This window comes from Dama dama, chromosome 5 (assembly GCF_033118175.1).
Source record: "Dama dama isolate Ldn47 chromosome 5, ASM3311817v1, whole genome shotgun sequence".
In the NCBI taxonomy this organism is placed as follows: domain Eukaryota; kingdom Metazoa; phylum Chordata; class Mammalia; order Artiodactyla; family Cervidae; genus Dama; species Dama dama.
The window spans coordinates 2,655,931-2,672,938 of record NC_083685.1 but is presented as its reverse complement, the minus strand read 5'-3'; the positions used below and the strand labels follow the sequence as shown (position 1 = coordinate 2,672,938).

Below are 17,008 nucleotides of genomic sequence, written 5' to 3'. Positions count from 1 at the left end.
CCTCAGGTGATCTGGGCAGGGAGAGGCGGGAAGTGATTTACATGAGGCCCCTCCTCCCCCTGACCGGCTGGAGGCATGAAAAGGCCCAGGACCCCACCTCCAGCCCAGGAGGCAGAGAAGGCCGCGTCCCGGGAAGGTCCCCACCATGGCCTGGACGGTGCTTCTGCTCGGGCTGCTGGCTTACGGCTCAGGTCAGGGTCTGAGTTGCATCCTTGGGGAAACTCCAAGCAGGGTCTCAGGATCCCTGTCTCCGTAAGAACCCCTGTCTCTCTCTTGTTGCTCTTAGGGGTGGATGCTCAGACTGTGGTCCAGGAACCGTCACTGTCAGTGTCTCCAGGAAGGACGGTCACCCTCACTTGTGGCCTCAGCTCTGGGTCAGTCACTACCAGTAACTAACCCGGCTGGTACCAGCAGACCCCAGCCCAGGCTTCCCAACTGCTTACCTACAGCACAAACAGCCAATATTCTGGGGTCCCTGCTCGCTTCTCTGGCTCCATCTCTGGGAACAAAGCCGCCCTCACCATCACGGGGGCCTATTCTGAGGACAATGCCGACTATTACTGTGGTCTGGGAACTAGTAGTTACAATATCGTGGTGATGTAAGCCCGTGGGTAGGTACTACCAAAACCTGCCCTTGTGCTCGGAGGGCTCAGCCCTCAGTGGCAGGAGAGGCAGAGAGAGGGTGGGACGGGTCAGGATCCCCGTGGGGAGGGAGGCTCTGGGCCCCGTTTCCTGTCCACTGCTTCATGGCCCCGTGTCTCCTCCCAGCTCTCCCCAGGTGTGTCCCTCTCTGCAGAGGACCCCTCTCTGCCCATGTTCTTGGGAAGGAGGCTTAGCTCCACAGGGACACTCAGACCCCCACCACTGCCAATAGGACTCTTGTCATTCAAATCACACTAAGAGATATCCAGCATCATGAACGTTATCTTGCAGATAAATTAATATTCCATTTGCCTGAAGAGGCACCACCAGTGGAATTTTGTAGAAATGCAATTTCCCAACTAGAGCTCCTGAATCACAGCCTTTTGTTGGTGGCAGGAATCTGTGATTAACGTGAACCCCCCCCCCCCCAAATATTTAGGAACATCAAAGTTCCAGATGTATGTCTTTTATTATGAAATAACCCCTGAGCATAGTCTTACGATTCAGTCCAGACATGTTAATTCCCCATAACACATTCACTCCCAGTTCACAGTCAAAATCCAAAACCCCAGAAACGCAATTCACATCTGAAGCCATGGGGAAATCTGTGTCTTTATTTAAACTTAAGACTGGAAGTTGGGAGGAATTTCCACGAACCTGTGCTGTCTAAGGACACACCTCGAGGCTCATGTGAGGACTTATGCTCCTGGAAGAACCTTACTCAGAACTGGCTCCAAAAATCCCCACACTCTCCGCTGACTCCCTGGGTGCCCGGATGCCAGGTCATGGCTGGGCTCCTCAGCAGGTGGAATGCCCCCCAGGCCCTGCTCCCATAAACAGCGCGCGGGGAGATGGAGCAGCAGCAAGGGAAGACTGAGTGAGGGGGAAAGCAGACTCGTGTCCACCCCTGTCTCCTCTGCTGGTGACTATGGGGCCAGTAACCCTGGGCCTTGACCCCACCTGGGTCATCAGTGCCGAATGAGAGATGGGGGCCGGTGGTTGGCACTGCGATCACCCCCTCCCTCCCTGGGGTCCCCAAGTCCTCGGAGTCCAGGGAGGTGAGCATCACGCTCTGCAGCATGGCAGCACCCTCAGCCCGGCTCCCCTCCCTGAGGGCAGCAGCCCAACGAGGACCGGTCTCAAACCCTGGGTGGAAGGAGCTGCTGGCAGGTGGTGCCCCAGGTGCCCAGGTCAGCGTCAGACACAGAGTAATGGGGTCAGGGCACCCGGTTGCTGGGTCAGTGGGCAGGGGATACACACCCCTCACTGATGGGCTATTAGTTGGGAGATCAAAGGGCAGCTCCTTCCTTCCTCACATTTTCCCACCGTGGACATTCCCCGAGTGCGTCACCAGGGGGCGCTGTGCACGCTCTCAGAACTGGCGGAACCTGAACACACCAGATGGTCCCCTGACCTGGGCTGGTCCCCGGGCTCACTGGACTGAGTTGGAGGTCTCAGCAGGTGCTTCCTCTCAGGAGACAGACTTAGAGACCCGACCCCTCAAGCTCTGGGAATGAAGCTTCAAACAGGACTGAGGACCCAGAATTAGATGGCGTCGTGTTCATCAGACTCTACCCCCTTTCCCAGGAGCAGAGAGGGGAGGAGCCCCCAGCGCCGAGCCCCCTGCATCCCTCAGCTCCCCCTGCCTCCTCTGGCTCCTCAACTCTTTCCTCAGGGCTCCTCCCCTCCCTTACGATTCATGGCTTTGCTACCCAATCCCGGGCTCCTCTTTATTATACAACCCGCCGCATGAGATGGCCACCAGACGCCCTCTCAGTCCTGACCCCTTAAGCAGCCAGGCCATGGACAGACTCGTGCTGAAGGGTCTGAGGGGAGGCCAGAGACAGCCCTGAGGTCATGGGGGACACAATGGTGGATTTTGGCCCTAAGGAAGGGACAGTGCACAGAGCAGGGAGCAGGATCTGTCCCTGAGGGGCTCTGATCAGCAGGTCATAGGATGTGTATCTGGGCTGGACACCAGGGCGCTCGGGGGCCATTCTTGAGGGTTGGTGGGTGAGAGCTGGGCCCAGTCTCCTGGCACTGCATGGTGGCTTCAGCTCAGGGTTCCCAGCTGTGACCTCCCACCCCTGAGGCCCTCACAGCCATGCTCCTGCCCACCCCCTGGGCACCCTCAGAAACAGTGACTGATCCAGAGCCCAGGGAGGGGTCAGAGAGATGCAGGGAGGAGTGGGGGGGGGGCAATGGTGGGGTTATTTGCATGAAAGGACCCTCCCCTCTCAGAGTATGAAGAGGGGAAGGAGCGGTGTGGGGATGCTCTGCTCAGCTGTGGGGCCACAGAAGTCAGGACGCCCTGACCATGTCCACCATGGCCTGGTCCCCTCTGTTCCTCACCCTGGTCGCTCTCTGCACAGGTGATTGGGTGGGGGGACAACAGAAGGGCCCTGAGAAGACGCATGTCCCTTCTCCCTCCTCTCCTTCCTGAAGCCCTCAGTCACCATCTCTGTCTCTCCCCCTTCCAGGATCCTGGGCCCAGGCGGCTGACTCAGCCGCCCTCTGTGTACAGGACTTTGGCTAGAGGATCACCATCTCTTGTACTAGAAACAGGAGAAACACTGGGATCATTACGTGAGCTGGAACCAACAGCTCCCAGGATCTGCACCCACACTTCTGATATATGAAAAAGGCAAACGACCCTCAGGGGTCCCAGCTCCAAGTATGGCAAGTTGGCCTCTCTGACCACTTCAGTTCAGGCTGAGGACGACACTCATTATTACTGCTTCTCACGGGCTGATGGCTTGAAAGTTTCCACAGTGCTTCAGGCCAGAGAGGAAAGAGACAAAATTCTACTTCCCCCACAGCCATGGGGCTCCCAGGGCAAGGCGTTTGCCCCTCCCATCCTGGAGTTCCTGAGAGAACGGAACCCGGGGGACTGAGTGTCCCCTGCCTCAGCACAGCTGCCCCCTCAGCTCGACTCCCCTCCCCAGGGCAGCATCTCACAAGCGGTGGTCACACACCCCCTGGATGAAGGAGCTGCTGACAGCAGTTGCCCCCGGTTCCCAGGTCGGAGTCAGCAGCACAGAGTAGGGGGGTCAGTCCCGCCCTTGCTGGGTCAGTGGGCAGTAAACACACATCCCTGGCCTTCCGCCACAGAAGGATCTCTTTTTAAAGGAAAAGGAAATGGAATTCAGAGTTTCTTCAAGTAATTTCCACACAGTCCAGGATCCAGTAAAAATTGTCCCTTCGATCAAGAACCAGGAAACTAAATATTGAAGGGAAGTGAGACAGCATAGACATCAATGCTGAGATGTCTCAGATGTTGAAATCAGATGACAGATATTTTTAGGGATAAATCACCAAATCTATCTGGTGAGCAAATACAGAAACTCTTGGATCCAAGGAAAAGGATATAAATGGAAGGGGAAAAAAAGAATCATGAGAACAAGCTTGTCAGAATAACCTGAAAATACAATGGGTGAAAATAAAAAAGTTCTCTGTATACTATCAAAGACATGTAATATTTATTATTTAACTCATTTATTTGTTTATTGGTAAGGTATTTGGTGACTGGAAAAAAGGTAGCCCCACCTTCCTCACAAGGCTTCCCAGGTGTCACAAGGGGTAAAGAACCTCCTACCAATGCAAAGGACATAGGAGATGTGGGTTCTATCCCTGGGTTGGGAAGATCCTCTGGAGCAAGAAACAGCAACCCACTTCAGTGTTCTTGCCTGGAGAATCCCATGGACAGATGAGCCTGGTGGGCTCCAGTCCATGGGGTCCCAAGAGTCAGACAGGATTGAGAACCAAGCAACTGAGCAGCACCTTGCTCACACTTTCAACACCATGAACGTTCCAGAGTTCCTCACCAGGGGGCGCAGTTTATCAGCTCAGAACTGGCAACACCTCAACACACCCAGGTGGTCCTTGAACCTGGCCCTGCCCCGGCTCAGTGGCCTGAGTTGGAAGCAGGTGCTTCCTCTCAGGGGACAAACTCTGAGCCTCGGCCGGACCCCAGGCCTCCTCCTGGGAGTGAGGCTGCACATGGAGCCGAGCACCCAGATTTGGAGGGTGAAGGGGTGAGGTGGTCATCAGTCCCCACCCTCTTCTCCGAAACAGAGGAGGGGAGGAGCCCCCGGAGCCCACCCCCTGCACCCCTCCAGCTCTGCTAAGCCTGCTCCTGCTCCTCCTCATCTCTTTGCTAAGAGCCTGCCCTCCCGCTCCCCTCATTCATGACTTTCCTTCCGATCCTGGGCCTCTCTCTTTCTACAGACCTACAGTGTTGACCTCCATGGTGATGACCCAGTTCACTCTATCAGAAGATCATGGACATGTTTCCAAATCTTCCTGAACTTTACACTCACTTCCTCGGCCCCTCCTTGAACCTCTCTAACCTCTCCTTCCCGAGAAGCCTCAGGGCTCTGGCTCTCAGGTGTGACCCCAGCTTTCCCCTCCATGCTCCTCCCCAGCTTTCCCTTGTGTCCTAGGGGATTTTGAATCCATCGTGTGGCTGATTTATCCTCTGAAACCTCACACTCTGTCCTGTGTGCCATCGAGTGAGGAATCAGGTGGGGAGAGATACCCTGGTGCTGACCTGGGAAATGATTCCTGGCTGAGGAGTGCCTGTGCTCAGCTGCTGTGGGATTGATTTTATGCACAGTAGGCAGGGAAGCTGTTGGGGCCCTCGGCTGGGAAAGCAGACCCTCTCCTGGGGCTCTGCCCCCGGGGCGATCACTGCTGCTCCTACTGCACCATGTCTAAGTCAGCTTTGCTCCCTATGGTCACGTCTGAGTGTCCTGAGAATAACGACCTGCCGTGTCGTGTCCTGTCCCTCATCTCAGATCTGAGACCCACCCATGGCTCTGATAACTCAGTCTGCCCTGTTTTCACACATAGAACGTCCTGCTCCTTCCATGGAGATGCCATACGTGTCAGAAAGTCGTTACAACTATCTTCTTTAAAGAACACAGGGTTCAAGGAAAATTATGTTTTAGAAACAGTACCATGGCAATGCAAAATTAAAAGAGAGCCAGAGTTGGACACAACTTAGTGATTTAACAACAACATCTTCTTCAGTTAAATTTAGGCATCTATTTTAAGTGATAACCTTAGGCTTTTACTAATCCATGAACACATTTTGGTTCATTTAAAATCTCAAAGTCACACATCCACTGTGTAACACTCACATGCATTACAGGGTAAGGTACAGTTGGCTGTTGTTTCCCATCCAGACACAGCCTGAAGGGTGTAATTTCAAAACCACTTTGTGGAAAGTTGCCTCTTAAGAGCTCTGATCACCAGGTCAGGATGTGTGTTTGTGCCAGGACACCAGGGGGCGATCGGAGGCCTTTCCTGAGTGTCTGGACCTGTGAGAGCAGAGACCAGTCCCCTGGTACTTCCTGGTGCTTTCTGCTCAGGGTTCCCGCTGTGACCTCCCACCCCCAAGCCCCACGCAACCCCACGTCTGACCACAACTGGCCTCCCCCAGGCACAGGAAGCTGACCCAGGTCCCAGAGGTCACCAGAGCATTGTGGGAGTTGGGGGGGAGGACGGTCATTTGCATGAAAGGCCCCTCCCCCTCTCAGAGTATGAAGAGGGGAAGGAGCGGTGTGGGGACGCTCTGCTCAGCTGTGGGGCCACAGAAGGCAGGACGCCCTGACCATGCCCACCATGGCCTGGTCCCCTCTGCTCCTCACCCTGGTCGCTCTCTGTACAGGTGACTGGATGGGGGGACAGGGGAAGTGTCTTGGGAAGACTCATGGGCCCTGCTCCCTGCTCTCCTGCCTGGACCCCCGAGTCACCATCTCTGTCTCTCTCCCTTCCAGGATCCTGGGCGCAGGCTGTGCTGACTCAGCCGTCCTCTGTGTCCGGGTCTCCGGGCCAGAGGGTCAGCATCACCTGCTCTGGAAGCAGCAACAACATTGGTTATGGTTATGTGGCCTGGTACCAACAGCTCCCAGGATCAGCCCCCAGAACCCTCATGTATGGTACTAACAGTAGAGCCTCGGGGGTCCCCGACCGATTCTCTGGCTCCAGGTCTGGGAACACAGCCACCTTGACCATCAGTTCGCTCCAGGCTGAGGACGAGGGGGATTATTACTGTTCATCTGTTGACAGTAGTAGTTACAATGGCACAGTGCTCCAGGCCAGGGGGGTAGTGAGACAAAAACCTGCTCTCCTCCAGACATGGGCCTACCGGGGCTGAAACATCTCTGCCAAAGCAGACACTGTAGCAGCAGCTCTGAAATGGACATAAATCGTGTTTCATTTCACACAGTGGGAACACGAATGTTTGGCCGAACTTCACAACTTACTGCCAAGATTTTCACCCCAATGCACTAGGCTGCTCTTCCTAGTCCTTCTATCCACGTAAGACCATTTAGTGGAAAGCAAGTTTTTTCAAACCACCATGTTCAAAAACTATCATTTTAATTTCTGATCTTGAGTAGTATGTTTTCCTATTATTTTCAACTGATAATTTAGAAGAATCTCAACTTAATGGCTGTATTGTTAGCTGTCGTCTATAAGGTTGCAGGTATATGAATTCTGCCCCTGGTTATTCTTGGTTTCTGTCACACAGGACAGCCAAGCCCCTAGAGCTGGTTGGTGTGGGCGTCCACACCGCAGCCCTGATGCCCTGGACTGTTGAACCATCAGTGGTGTGTCATGGTATGTGTGTGGGGAGACCCCTGTCCTCCCAGACCACAGGTGACGCTGTGCCTCCCTGCAACCTCAGCAGGGACATCACTGTCGCCACTGTGCTCTATATTGGGACCAGCAGAAGCCAGCCAGGCCTCCTCAGTCCTCCTGTCCTACCACTCAGACTCCAGGAGGAACCAGGCTCCAGGGTACCCCGCGGGTTTTTCTGGATCCAAAGGTGCCTCGGACAATGCAGGGCTCCTGCTCGTCTCTATGCTGGAGCCTGAGTCCGAGGCTGACTCTGACCGTGCAGGCTGGTACCACAGGGCTTCTCACAGAGACACAGGCAGATGGAAATCGGGACGAGAACCTCAGCCTGTCAGGGGCTTGTTCTTAGAGAACTGTCAAATTTTAAATAAATTCCCCAGAATCAATGAATTCCTGGGGCATGTTCTGATTCGTCATAATTCTACTCCCAATTGTTCAGTCAGTTTTGCTGAAGTCTCAGAAAATGTAAACAGATTCTGATACCACTGAAGTGCACCCTGATCATCCATGTGAACAAGAGAGCCATGGAGCTGAGCTCCCTCACCTGAGATCAGGAGCAGGAGGCTTTCCCAGATGTGCCTTCAGCAGAGTCTGTGGACCATCCCAGCAGACGGATTGACCCCCAGGGTGTGAACTTTGCTCCTGAAACATCAGAGCAGACCCTGAGAAGTGAGGGGCACCGGTGATACATCGCTGGAGGCAGAGAACCCCGGGAGTGGTTCTCCTGACCCCCAGGTGCTGGCTGTGTCCTGCCCTCCCCTCCTCTCCTCTGCACCCCATCGGAGCATTTCCTATGTCAGGGTTGGGGTGGTCTGTGGACTGTCAGGAGCAGGGGCTCACCAGGATGTGTCCTTGTCCCTCTGCCTGTGATGCCCCTGATGAGCCCTGATCCGGGGGCACCATCTCCTGCAGAATGAGCAGCAGGGATACGGGGATCCCCATGGCAATGATGACCAGGGATTCAGGCAAAGCCCTGCCTTTGTGACCAGGACAGAGGTGAGGGACACTGAGAGGTTCAGCCCTGCTCTCTGGCTCCTGATTGGTCCACACACCCTCCTTGATCACTTTGGACCCCATCCTCATGAGGAGGCTTGTTGTCAGTGTCACACAGCTCACCACTAACCACAGCCACAAGGAATTCCGGTGTGATGGGGATGTCTGATGGAAGTTTGCCCTCTACTCCAGGGTGGGACCATCACTGCCCTGAACCTGACGGTGACCTCAGCAGTGCTGGGTTATGTCTCTGCGGTGACTTCTGCTGTCACTATCAGGCAGGCTCATATCCTTGTCCTGGTCCATTTTATGGGATTCATGAAGTTGTCTCCTTTTCTCTCTGGTCTCCAAATACAAGCAGAATGCCCATGTGCCCAGATACACAGGGTCCCTCACAGGTCCTGGGCAGGATGACAAGGAAGCAGAAGTCCAGCATCTGTGCTCTGGAGCCCCAGGGGGCCTCTCCCATCCCCCAAACATCCCTGTCCTGCTCCAGGCTTTGTGCTCTGCCTCAACCCTGACCCTTATGGAAGCTGGGTCCTCCCTTTCCCCAGGGATTGCTGCCTGAGGAGCCCTTCTCTCCGGGTACTGGGAAACCCTCCCCATTAGATCGCAGTTCTCAGACTCCTCACTTGCTTATTTCCTCCATTTGACTCATTATCTCTCCCCCATTTCCCTCCCTGGTCCCTTGTTTGAGATGATATTGGATGAATGCCACTATTATGGACACAAACCTTATAAACCCACCTTCATTAAATCTATGTATTGTAATAATTGAAGCTTAGAAGGTTAGATTTCACCAAGTCCAGTGAAGATTAGGTACCTGGTAATAATGATTTCTCAACCAGAGATGAAACAGGAGCCCAGACAAGGATGAGATTCCCATTTATAGGCATAATCTTTTATACCAAACATTTAATATAGAAAGATTACAAAATTAGACTAAAAACATCTTTAAATACCTGAGTCAAAAAGAAGTACTGTGAGTGCAGTAAGATTAGATCTCAATTACAGGAAAAAAATTGTTAAAACTTCAAACATATGGAGGCTAAATAACACACTTCTGAATAACCAACAAATCATAGAAGAAATCAAAAAAGAAATCAAAATATGTATAGAAATGAATGAAAATGAAAACACAACAACCCAAAACTTATGGGACACTGTAAAAGCAGTGCTAAGGGGAAGGTTCATAGCATTACAGGCTTACATCAAGAAACAAGAAAAAAACCAAATAAATAACCTAACTCTACACCTAAAGCAATTAGAGAAGGAAGAAATGAAGAACCCCAGGGTTAGCAGAAGGAAAGAAATCTTAAAAATCAGGGCAGAAATAAATGCAAAAGAAACTAATGAGACCATAGCAAAAATCAACAAAGCTAAAAGCTGGTTTTTTGAAAAAATAAACAAAATTGAGAAACCATTAGCAAGACTCATTAAGAAACAAAGATAGAAGAACCAAATTAACAAAATTAGAAATGAAAATGGAGAGATCACAACAGACAACACTGAAATACAAAGGATCATAAGAGACTACTACCAGCAGCTCTATGCCAATAAAATGGACAACTTGGATGAAATGGACAAATTCTTAGAAAAGTATAACTTTCCAAAACTGAACCAGGAAGAAATAGAAGATCTTAACAGACCCATCACAAGCAAGGAAATCGAAACTGTAATCAAAAATCTTCCAGCAAACAAAAGCCCAGGACCAGATGGCTTCACAGCTGAATTCTACCAAAAATTTAGAGAAGAGCTAACACCTATCTTACTCAAACTCTTCCAGAAAATTGCAGATGAAGGTAAGCTTCCAAACTCATTCTATGAGGCCACCATCACCCTAATTCCAAAACCAGACAAAGATGCCACAAAAAAAGAAAACTACAGGCCAATATCACTGATGAACATAGATGCAAAAATCCTTAACAAAATTCTAGCAAACAGAATCCAACAACATATTAAAAAAATCATACACCATGACCAAGTGGGCTTTATCCCAAGAATGCAAGGATTCTTTAATATCCGCAAATCAATCAATGTAATACACCACATTAACAAATTGAAAGATAAAAACCATGTGATTATCTCAATAGATGCAGAGAAAGCCTTTGACAAAATTCAACACTCATTTACGATTAAAACCCTCCAAAAAGCAGGAATAGAAGGAACATACCTCAACATAATAAAAGCTATGTATGACAAACCCATAGCAAGCATCACCCTCAATGGTGAAAAATTGAAAGCATTTCCCCTGAAATCAGGAACAAGACAAGGGTGCCCACTCTCACCACTACTATTCAACATAGTGTTGGAAGTTTTGGCCACAGCAATCAGAACAGAAAAAGAAGTAAAAGGAATCCAGATAGGAAAAGAAGAAGTGAAACTCTCACTGTTTGCAGATGACATGATCCTCTACATAGAAAACCCTAAAGAATCTACCAGAAAATTACTAGAGCTAATCAATGAATATAGTAAAGTTGCAGGATATAAAATTAACACACAGAAATCCCTTGCATTCCTATATACTAACAATGAAAAAACAGAAAGAGAAATTAAGGAAACAATACCATTCACCATTGCAACAAAATGAATAAAATACTTAGGAGTATATCTACCTAAAGAAACAAAAGACCTATACATAGAAAACTATAAAACACTGATGAAAGAAATCAAAGAGGACACAAACAGATGGAGAAACATACCGTGTTCATGGATTGGAAGAATCAATATTGTCAAAATGGCTATTCTACCCAAAGCAATCTATAGATTCAATGCAATCCCTATCACGCTACCAATGGTATTTTTCACAGAACTAGACCAAAGAATTTCACAATTTGTATGGAAATACAAAAAACCTCGAATAGACAAAGTAATCTTGAGAAAGAAGAATGGAACTGGAGGAATCAACCTGCCTGACTTCAGACTCTACTACAAAGCCACAGTCATCAAGACAGTATGGTACTGGCACAAAGACAGAAATATAGATCAATGGAACAGAATAGAAAGCCCAGAGATAAATCCACGAACCTATGGACACCTTATCTTTGACAAAGGAGGCAAGGATATACAATGGAAAAAAGACAACCTCTTTAACAAGTGGTGCTGGGAAAACTGGTCAACCACTTGTAAAAGAATGAAACTAGAACACTTTCTAACACCATACACAAAAATAAACTCAAAATGGATTAAAGATCTAAATGTAAGACCAGAAACTATAAAACTCCTAGAGGAGAACATAGGCAAAACACTCTCCGACATAAATCACAGCAAGATCCTCTATGACCCACCTCCCAGAATATTGGAAATAAAAGCAAAACTAAACAAATGGGACCTAATGAAACTTAAAAGCTTTTGCACTACAAAGGAAACCATAAGTAAGGTGAAAAGACAGCCCTCACATTGGGAGAAAATAATAGCAAATGAAGAAACAGACAAAGGATTAATCTCAAAAATATACAAGCAACTCCTGCAGCTCAATTCCAGAAAAATAAATGACCCAATCAAAAAATGGGCCAAAGAACTAAACAGACATTTCTCCAAAGAAGACATACAGATGGCTAACAAACACATGAAAAGATGCTCAACATCACTCATTATTAGAGAAATGCAAATCAAAACCACAATGAGGTACCATTACACGCCAGTCAGGATGGCTGCTATCCAAAAGTCTACAAGCAATAAATGCTGGAGAGGGTGTGGAGAAAAGGGAACCCTATTACACTGTTGGTGGGAATGCAAACTAGTACAGCCGCTATGGAAAACAGTGTGGAGATTTCTTAAAAAACTGGAAATAGAACTGCCATATGACCCAGCAATCCCACTTCTGGGCATACACACTGAGGAAACCAGATCTGAAAGAGACACATGCACCCCAATGTTCATCGCAGCACTGTTTATAATAGCCAGGACATGGAAGCAACCTAGATGCCCATCAGCAGATGAATGGATAAGGAAGCTGTGGTACATATACACCATGGAATATTACTCAGCCATTAAAAAGAATTCATTTGAACCAGTCCTAATGAGATGGATGAAGCTGGAGCCCCTTATACAGAGTGAAGTAAGCCAGAAAGATAAAGAACATTACAGCATACTAACACATATATATGGAATTTAGAAAGATGGTAACAATAACCCTATATGCAAAACAGAAAAACAGACACAGAAATACAGAACAGACTTTTGAACTCTGTGGGAGAATGTGAGGGTGGGATATTTCAAAAGAACAGCATGTATACTATCTATGGTGAAACAGATCACCAGCCCAGGTGGGATGCAGGAGACAAGTGCTCCGGCCTGGTGCACTGGGAAGACCCAGAGGAATCGGGTGGAGAGGGAGGTGGGAGTGGGGATCAGGATGGGGAATACGTGTAAATCCATGGCTGATTCATATCAATGTATGACAAAACCCACTGAAATGTTGTGAAGTAATTAGCCTCCAAATAATAAAAAAAAATAAATAAATAAAAAAAGAAGTACTGTGAGGACCATGATGAAGGGTAAATGAGAACCCCTGGAAGTGATCAAGAACAGATTTTTTTTTTCCTGAGAGCCTCCTATTCTCCTTGCAAAGAGAGAAAGAAGAACACAGCCATGCAGTGCGGGCTGGGAAGGTCCCGGGAGGCCCTGCAAATTCAGCCTTGACTACATATCAACCTGGGAAGGAAACTCAGACAGAATCATGACCAGGAACAACCCACGGGCACACTGGGTGTTTGAATCCTGGGACTTGGTTCAGGTGGTTGTGTTCTGGTAGAGAACCCACGAGCTAGGCAGAGCAAACTCAGACCTCAGGGAATCCTGAAATTCATTAGTTCATCAGCATACCGTTCAGGGGTCTGAGGTCATTAGGTACCTGGAAAAATCAATGACCAGGCCCAAACTCGACGAAGGCCCTGTGAGGTGACATCAGAATGACCCTCCTGCGAGGGTGAGAAAGCCCTTCCAGGAGGCTGTGGTGTGAAGTGGGGGAGGAGGAGGTCTGAGCCCAGCAGGGGGCGCTGTGGGCCTGGTCCTGAGAGCTGAGGGTCCTGGCCAGGCAGGCTGGCACCTCCTCCCCTGGCTCTTGCCCCCGGGGGCAGCAGGGTCGTCACTGGAGGGTGACGTTCCTGCACCTGGGCCCCCAGGGGACTGTCAGGCAGCTCTCAGCTCAGAGCCACAGGCTTGCCTCTCAGTTCCTGGTCCTCTGTCATGGGATCAGTGCCCAGACCTGACATCCAACCAAAGAAACAGGGATGATCATACAGCAAAAATGAACTTCCTGCAGTAACCTCGACCTCCAGGGATACCTGGACAGGGGATGAGAGACCCCTGCAGAGGGGCTGCCCGTTGCCCACAGAACGCCCCGTGTTCACAGTGGGAGAGGGATGCAGGCAAGGACCCTTTGTCACCTTCTATGTCATTTGAAATTATCCCTGTTGTGTTATTTGGCAATTTCAACATTTTAGAGTGAACTATGGAAACTGATATTGTTTCAGGTTTTGTGGCTTCGTTAGTTGTTCCTTTCCTTTATGTGACCACTTCTTCCATCTAAAAACTTGAGCTATATGAAATCACATATTTCCCAAAGCTATCATCAGTACATTTGTACAATAAGAAAAGAATTAACTAGGAATATCATAATTTTTACATCTATGAGTCGAGGTTCTCAAACAACTCTGACAAAAATCGTGTGAATTTTATTAAACATTTAGCATTATTAAACATTTAGCATTAAATCTAACATGAATACAAAATAAGAGTAGTATTTAACATTTTTAATGTTAAAGAAAGAAGAGATGAACAAGACTTTTCTTAAAAAAAGAAGAGATGAACAAGACTTTCCCCGTCTCTTCTGCACACGTTAACACTTGAGATGTCTGAGCTCTTTCTCGTCCTCATTGCCCCCACATCCCTCCTCCTCCTGAGTCCATCGGCTCCACAGCAGTACCACAGGGAGGGGAGTTTTACAGTGTCCATGATGCTCAGCACACCTACCTGTTCACACTTGGTGCTTTTCTATTTCCGATGATGAGACACGTGTTCCCACTTTATTGTAACTGAACTTGCAAGCTATCATCATTGCATGATGACATGGTGACCTTTTCCCCTACAGGTCTATTGAAGCTACTCCACATCGTCATGGTTTTTCTAGCACAGGAGGCTGTCACCCCAGGCCTGTGTCTCTACATGTCACTATCAACCCCCAGCCCTGATTCACCAGCGCTGGGACTAGGGACACTTTACAAGATGGTGTTCAAGGGCCACGCCTTTCCCTTCACACCAGACACAGGCTCTGGGATTTCCTCCTGGGCTCAGGGCTGGAGGGACAAGGACGGACAGCATCACACAGGTGGGACGCAGCGGTTCCCTGAGAAGGACGGAGAGTGTTCTAAAGATGGGCTCAGGTTTGGGAAAGGCTATATGAGTGCAGCAAGAGAGGAAGACTTGCAAACTCCTCCTTCAGCCTCAGATACTCTGGGGGGGAGATGAAGGACCGAAATCATCAAGGTCACGGGAGCACATTTGCTGAAAGACGTCGCCCCATCACTCAGGGGTTCCTTCCAGTTCTGTCCCCACTCTGTGTGAGGTCCAGCATTGGCCTCCTTCAAGTCCCCCCACCCCAGGGGAACTCAGGTGCCCTGGGCAGGGAGAGGAGGAAGTGATTTGCATGAGGCCCCTCCTCCTCCTGATAGGATGGAGGCATGAAAAGGCCCAGGACCGCACCTCCAGCCCAGGAGGCTGAGGAGCCCACGTCCTGGGAGGGTCCCCACCATGGCCTGGATGGTGTTTCTGCTCGGGCTCCTCATTTACGGCTCAGGTCAGGGGCCGGGTCTCTGCACCCTTGGGCCACCTCCATGCAAGGTCTCAGGGCCCTGGTCTTGATAATAACACCTGTCTCTCTCTTCTCACTCTTAGGGGTAGATGCTCAGACTGTGGTCCAGGAGCCAGCACTGTCAGTGTCTGCAGGAGGGACGGTCACCCTCACCTGTGGCCTCAGCTCTGGGTCAGTCACTACCAGTAACTACCCCGGCTGGTTCCAGCAGACCCCAGGACAGGCTCCCAGAACTTTTATCTACTATACAAACAGCCGCCTCTCTGGGATCCCTGATCGCTTCTCTGGCTCCATCTCTGGGAACAAAGCCGCCCTCACCATCACGGGGGTCCAGCCTGAGGACGAGGCTGTCTATTACTCTGCTCTATACACCGGTAGTTACAATAATACCACAGTGATGCAACCTCATGGGGAAGCACCACCAAAACCTGCTGTTGTGCTCAGAGGGGTCAGCGCTTTGAGGCGGGAGAGGCAGAGAGAGGGCGGAAATGCTCAGCAGCCCGTGGGGAGGGGGCTCTGGGGTCCCATCTCCTTCCAGCGTTTCATGGCCCCGCGCCTGCTCCTGTCTCTCCTCTGAGGTCCTCTTCAAGGGGACACTTCTATGCCCATAAAGATGTGGAGGGGAATCAGGTCCACATTTTATCAACAACATTGAAGGTCAGAGTCCCCAGAAAAACCAGCATGACTCTCCTTGCTGACGATGACCCTTGATGACCTGTAGGGCTGGCAGATGAAATCCAGCAACTGCACCCTGGCAGGGGTCTCAGCTTCACTGTACGGGGACCTGGTCTCCCAGCCCCTCCTGGCTGAAGCGAGCAGGGCCCCATGACCCTGGGGGTCAGGTGCCACTGGGGCTCCAGCCCATCACAGCCTCCAGTCTGAGCCTGGCCAGGAGTCAGGCTGGTCAGCTCTCCAGATCCCCATCCCAGACCTTGGCAGCCAAGGAGGGGCTGAACTTCTAGGCCACACCCCAGCCTGAGAATGACCAGGCGGACAAGCCAGGCTCGTCTGTCCCCCGCTGACTCTGCCAAGTGTTGTGCAGGGAATTAGAGACAATACTGTCAGTGACACAGCCAGGAGCTCAAGGAGCCGATGCGTGGAATGTGGTCAAGGTCCCTGTGAGTGAATCTGAGGCTGTAGAAACATATGCATCCTCAGAGGCTCCAAAACTTAGTAACAAACGGATTTCAGGTTTCAGCAAGAGGATGTTATTTCCCTGGCTTTTCTTTTCTCTTCCATTAGGAGGAGGTGCTCATAAGCTCAGAGGGTCTGACCTTGAGTGGCCGGTCCCCTGGGTCAGCGGCCTCTACCTCCCCCTTCCTCTGACCTTGACACGCACCCGCACCTCGGATCTGAGTGCCCTTCTGTCCCTGCAGGGAGGCCACCTCATTTGCCCTCACATCTCAACTTACCACTCCCAGTTTTGTCTAGGCCCCTATGCTGTGTTCCCTCCCAGGATACAGGGACAGGACTGGGGTCCTCCCAGCGTGGAGCCCCCAGGGCATCAGCACTGGCTCGGGAGGGGAGCAGAAACCAGGGGAGCCTGAGGGACGGTGACCGTGGGGCCAGCCCGCTCGCTGCATCAACAGTGCTGATTAGGAGGTGGGGGCGGGCGGTGGGCACTGTGGTCACCCCTCCCCCTGGTGTCCTGAGACCACGGAGCTCACGGGGCTGAGCGACCACCGACCGCAGCACAGCTGCCCGGCTCAGCCTGGCTGCCCCTCCCTGAGGGCAGCAGGAAGCACGAGTGGTCTCAGCGTCCCCCTGGGTGGAAGGAGCTGCTGACAGGAGTTGCCCCAGGCTCCCAGGTGGGGGTCAGCAGCACAGAGAAGTGGGGTCATGACCCCCCTTTGCTGGGCCAGTGGACAGCGGACACATACCATTGATTCATGGACTGTTGGTTGGAAGAATACAGGC

At 50.6% G+C, this 17,008-nt stretch overlaps 1 gene segment (V, D, J or C); it reads left to right on the top strand.

The window, feature by feature from the left end:
• Positions 1 to 130: 130 nt before the first annotated feature.
• LOC133057978 (immunoglobulin lambda variable 8-61-like) lies at positions 131 to 16,648 on the top strand. The segment is given in 3 exon segments: positions 131 to 191; positions 15,175 to 15,465; positions 16,548 to 16,648. Coding segments are annotated over 3 exon segments (438 nt in total).
• Positions 16,649 to 17,008: the final 360 nt, after the last annotated feature.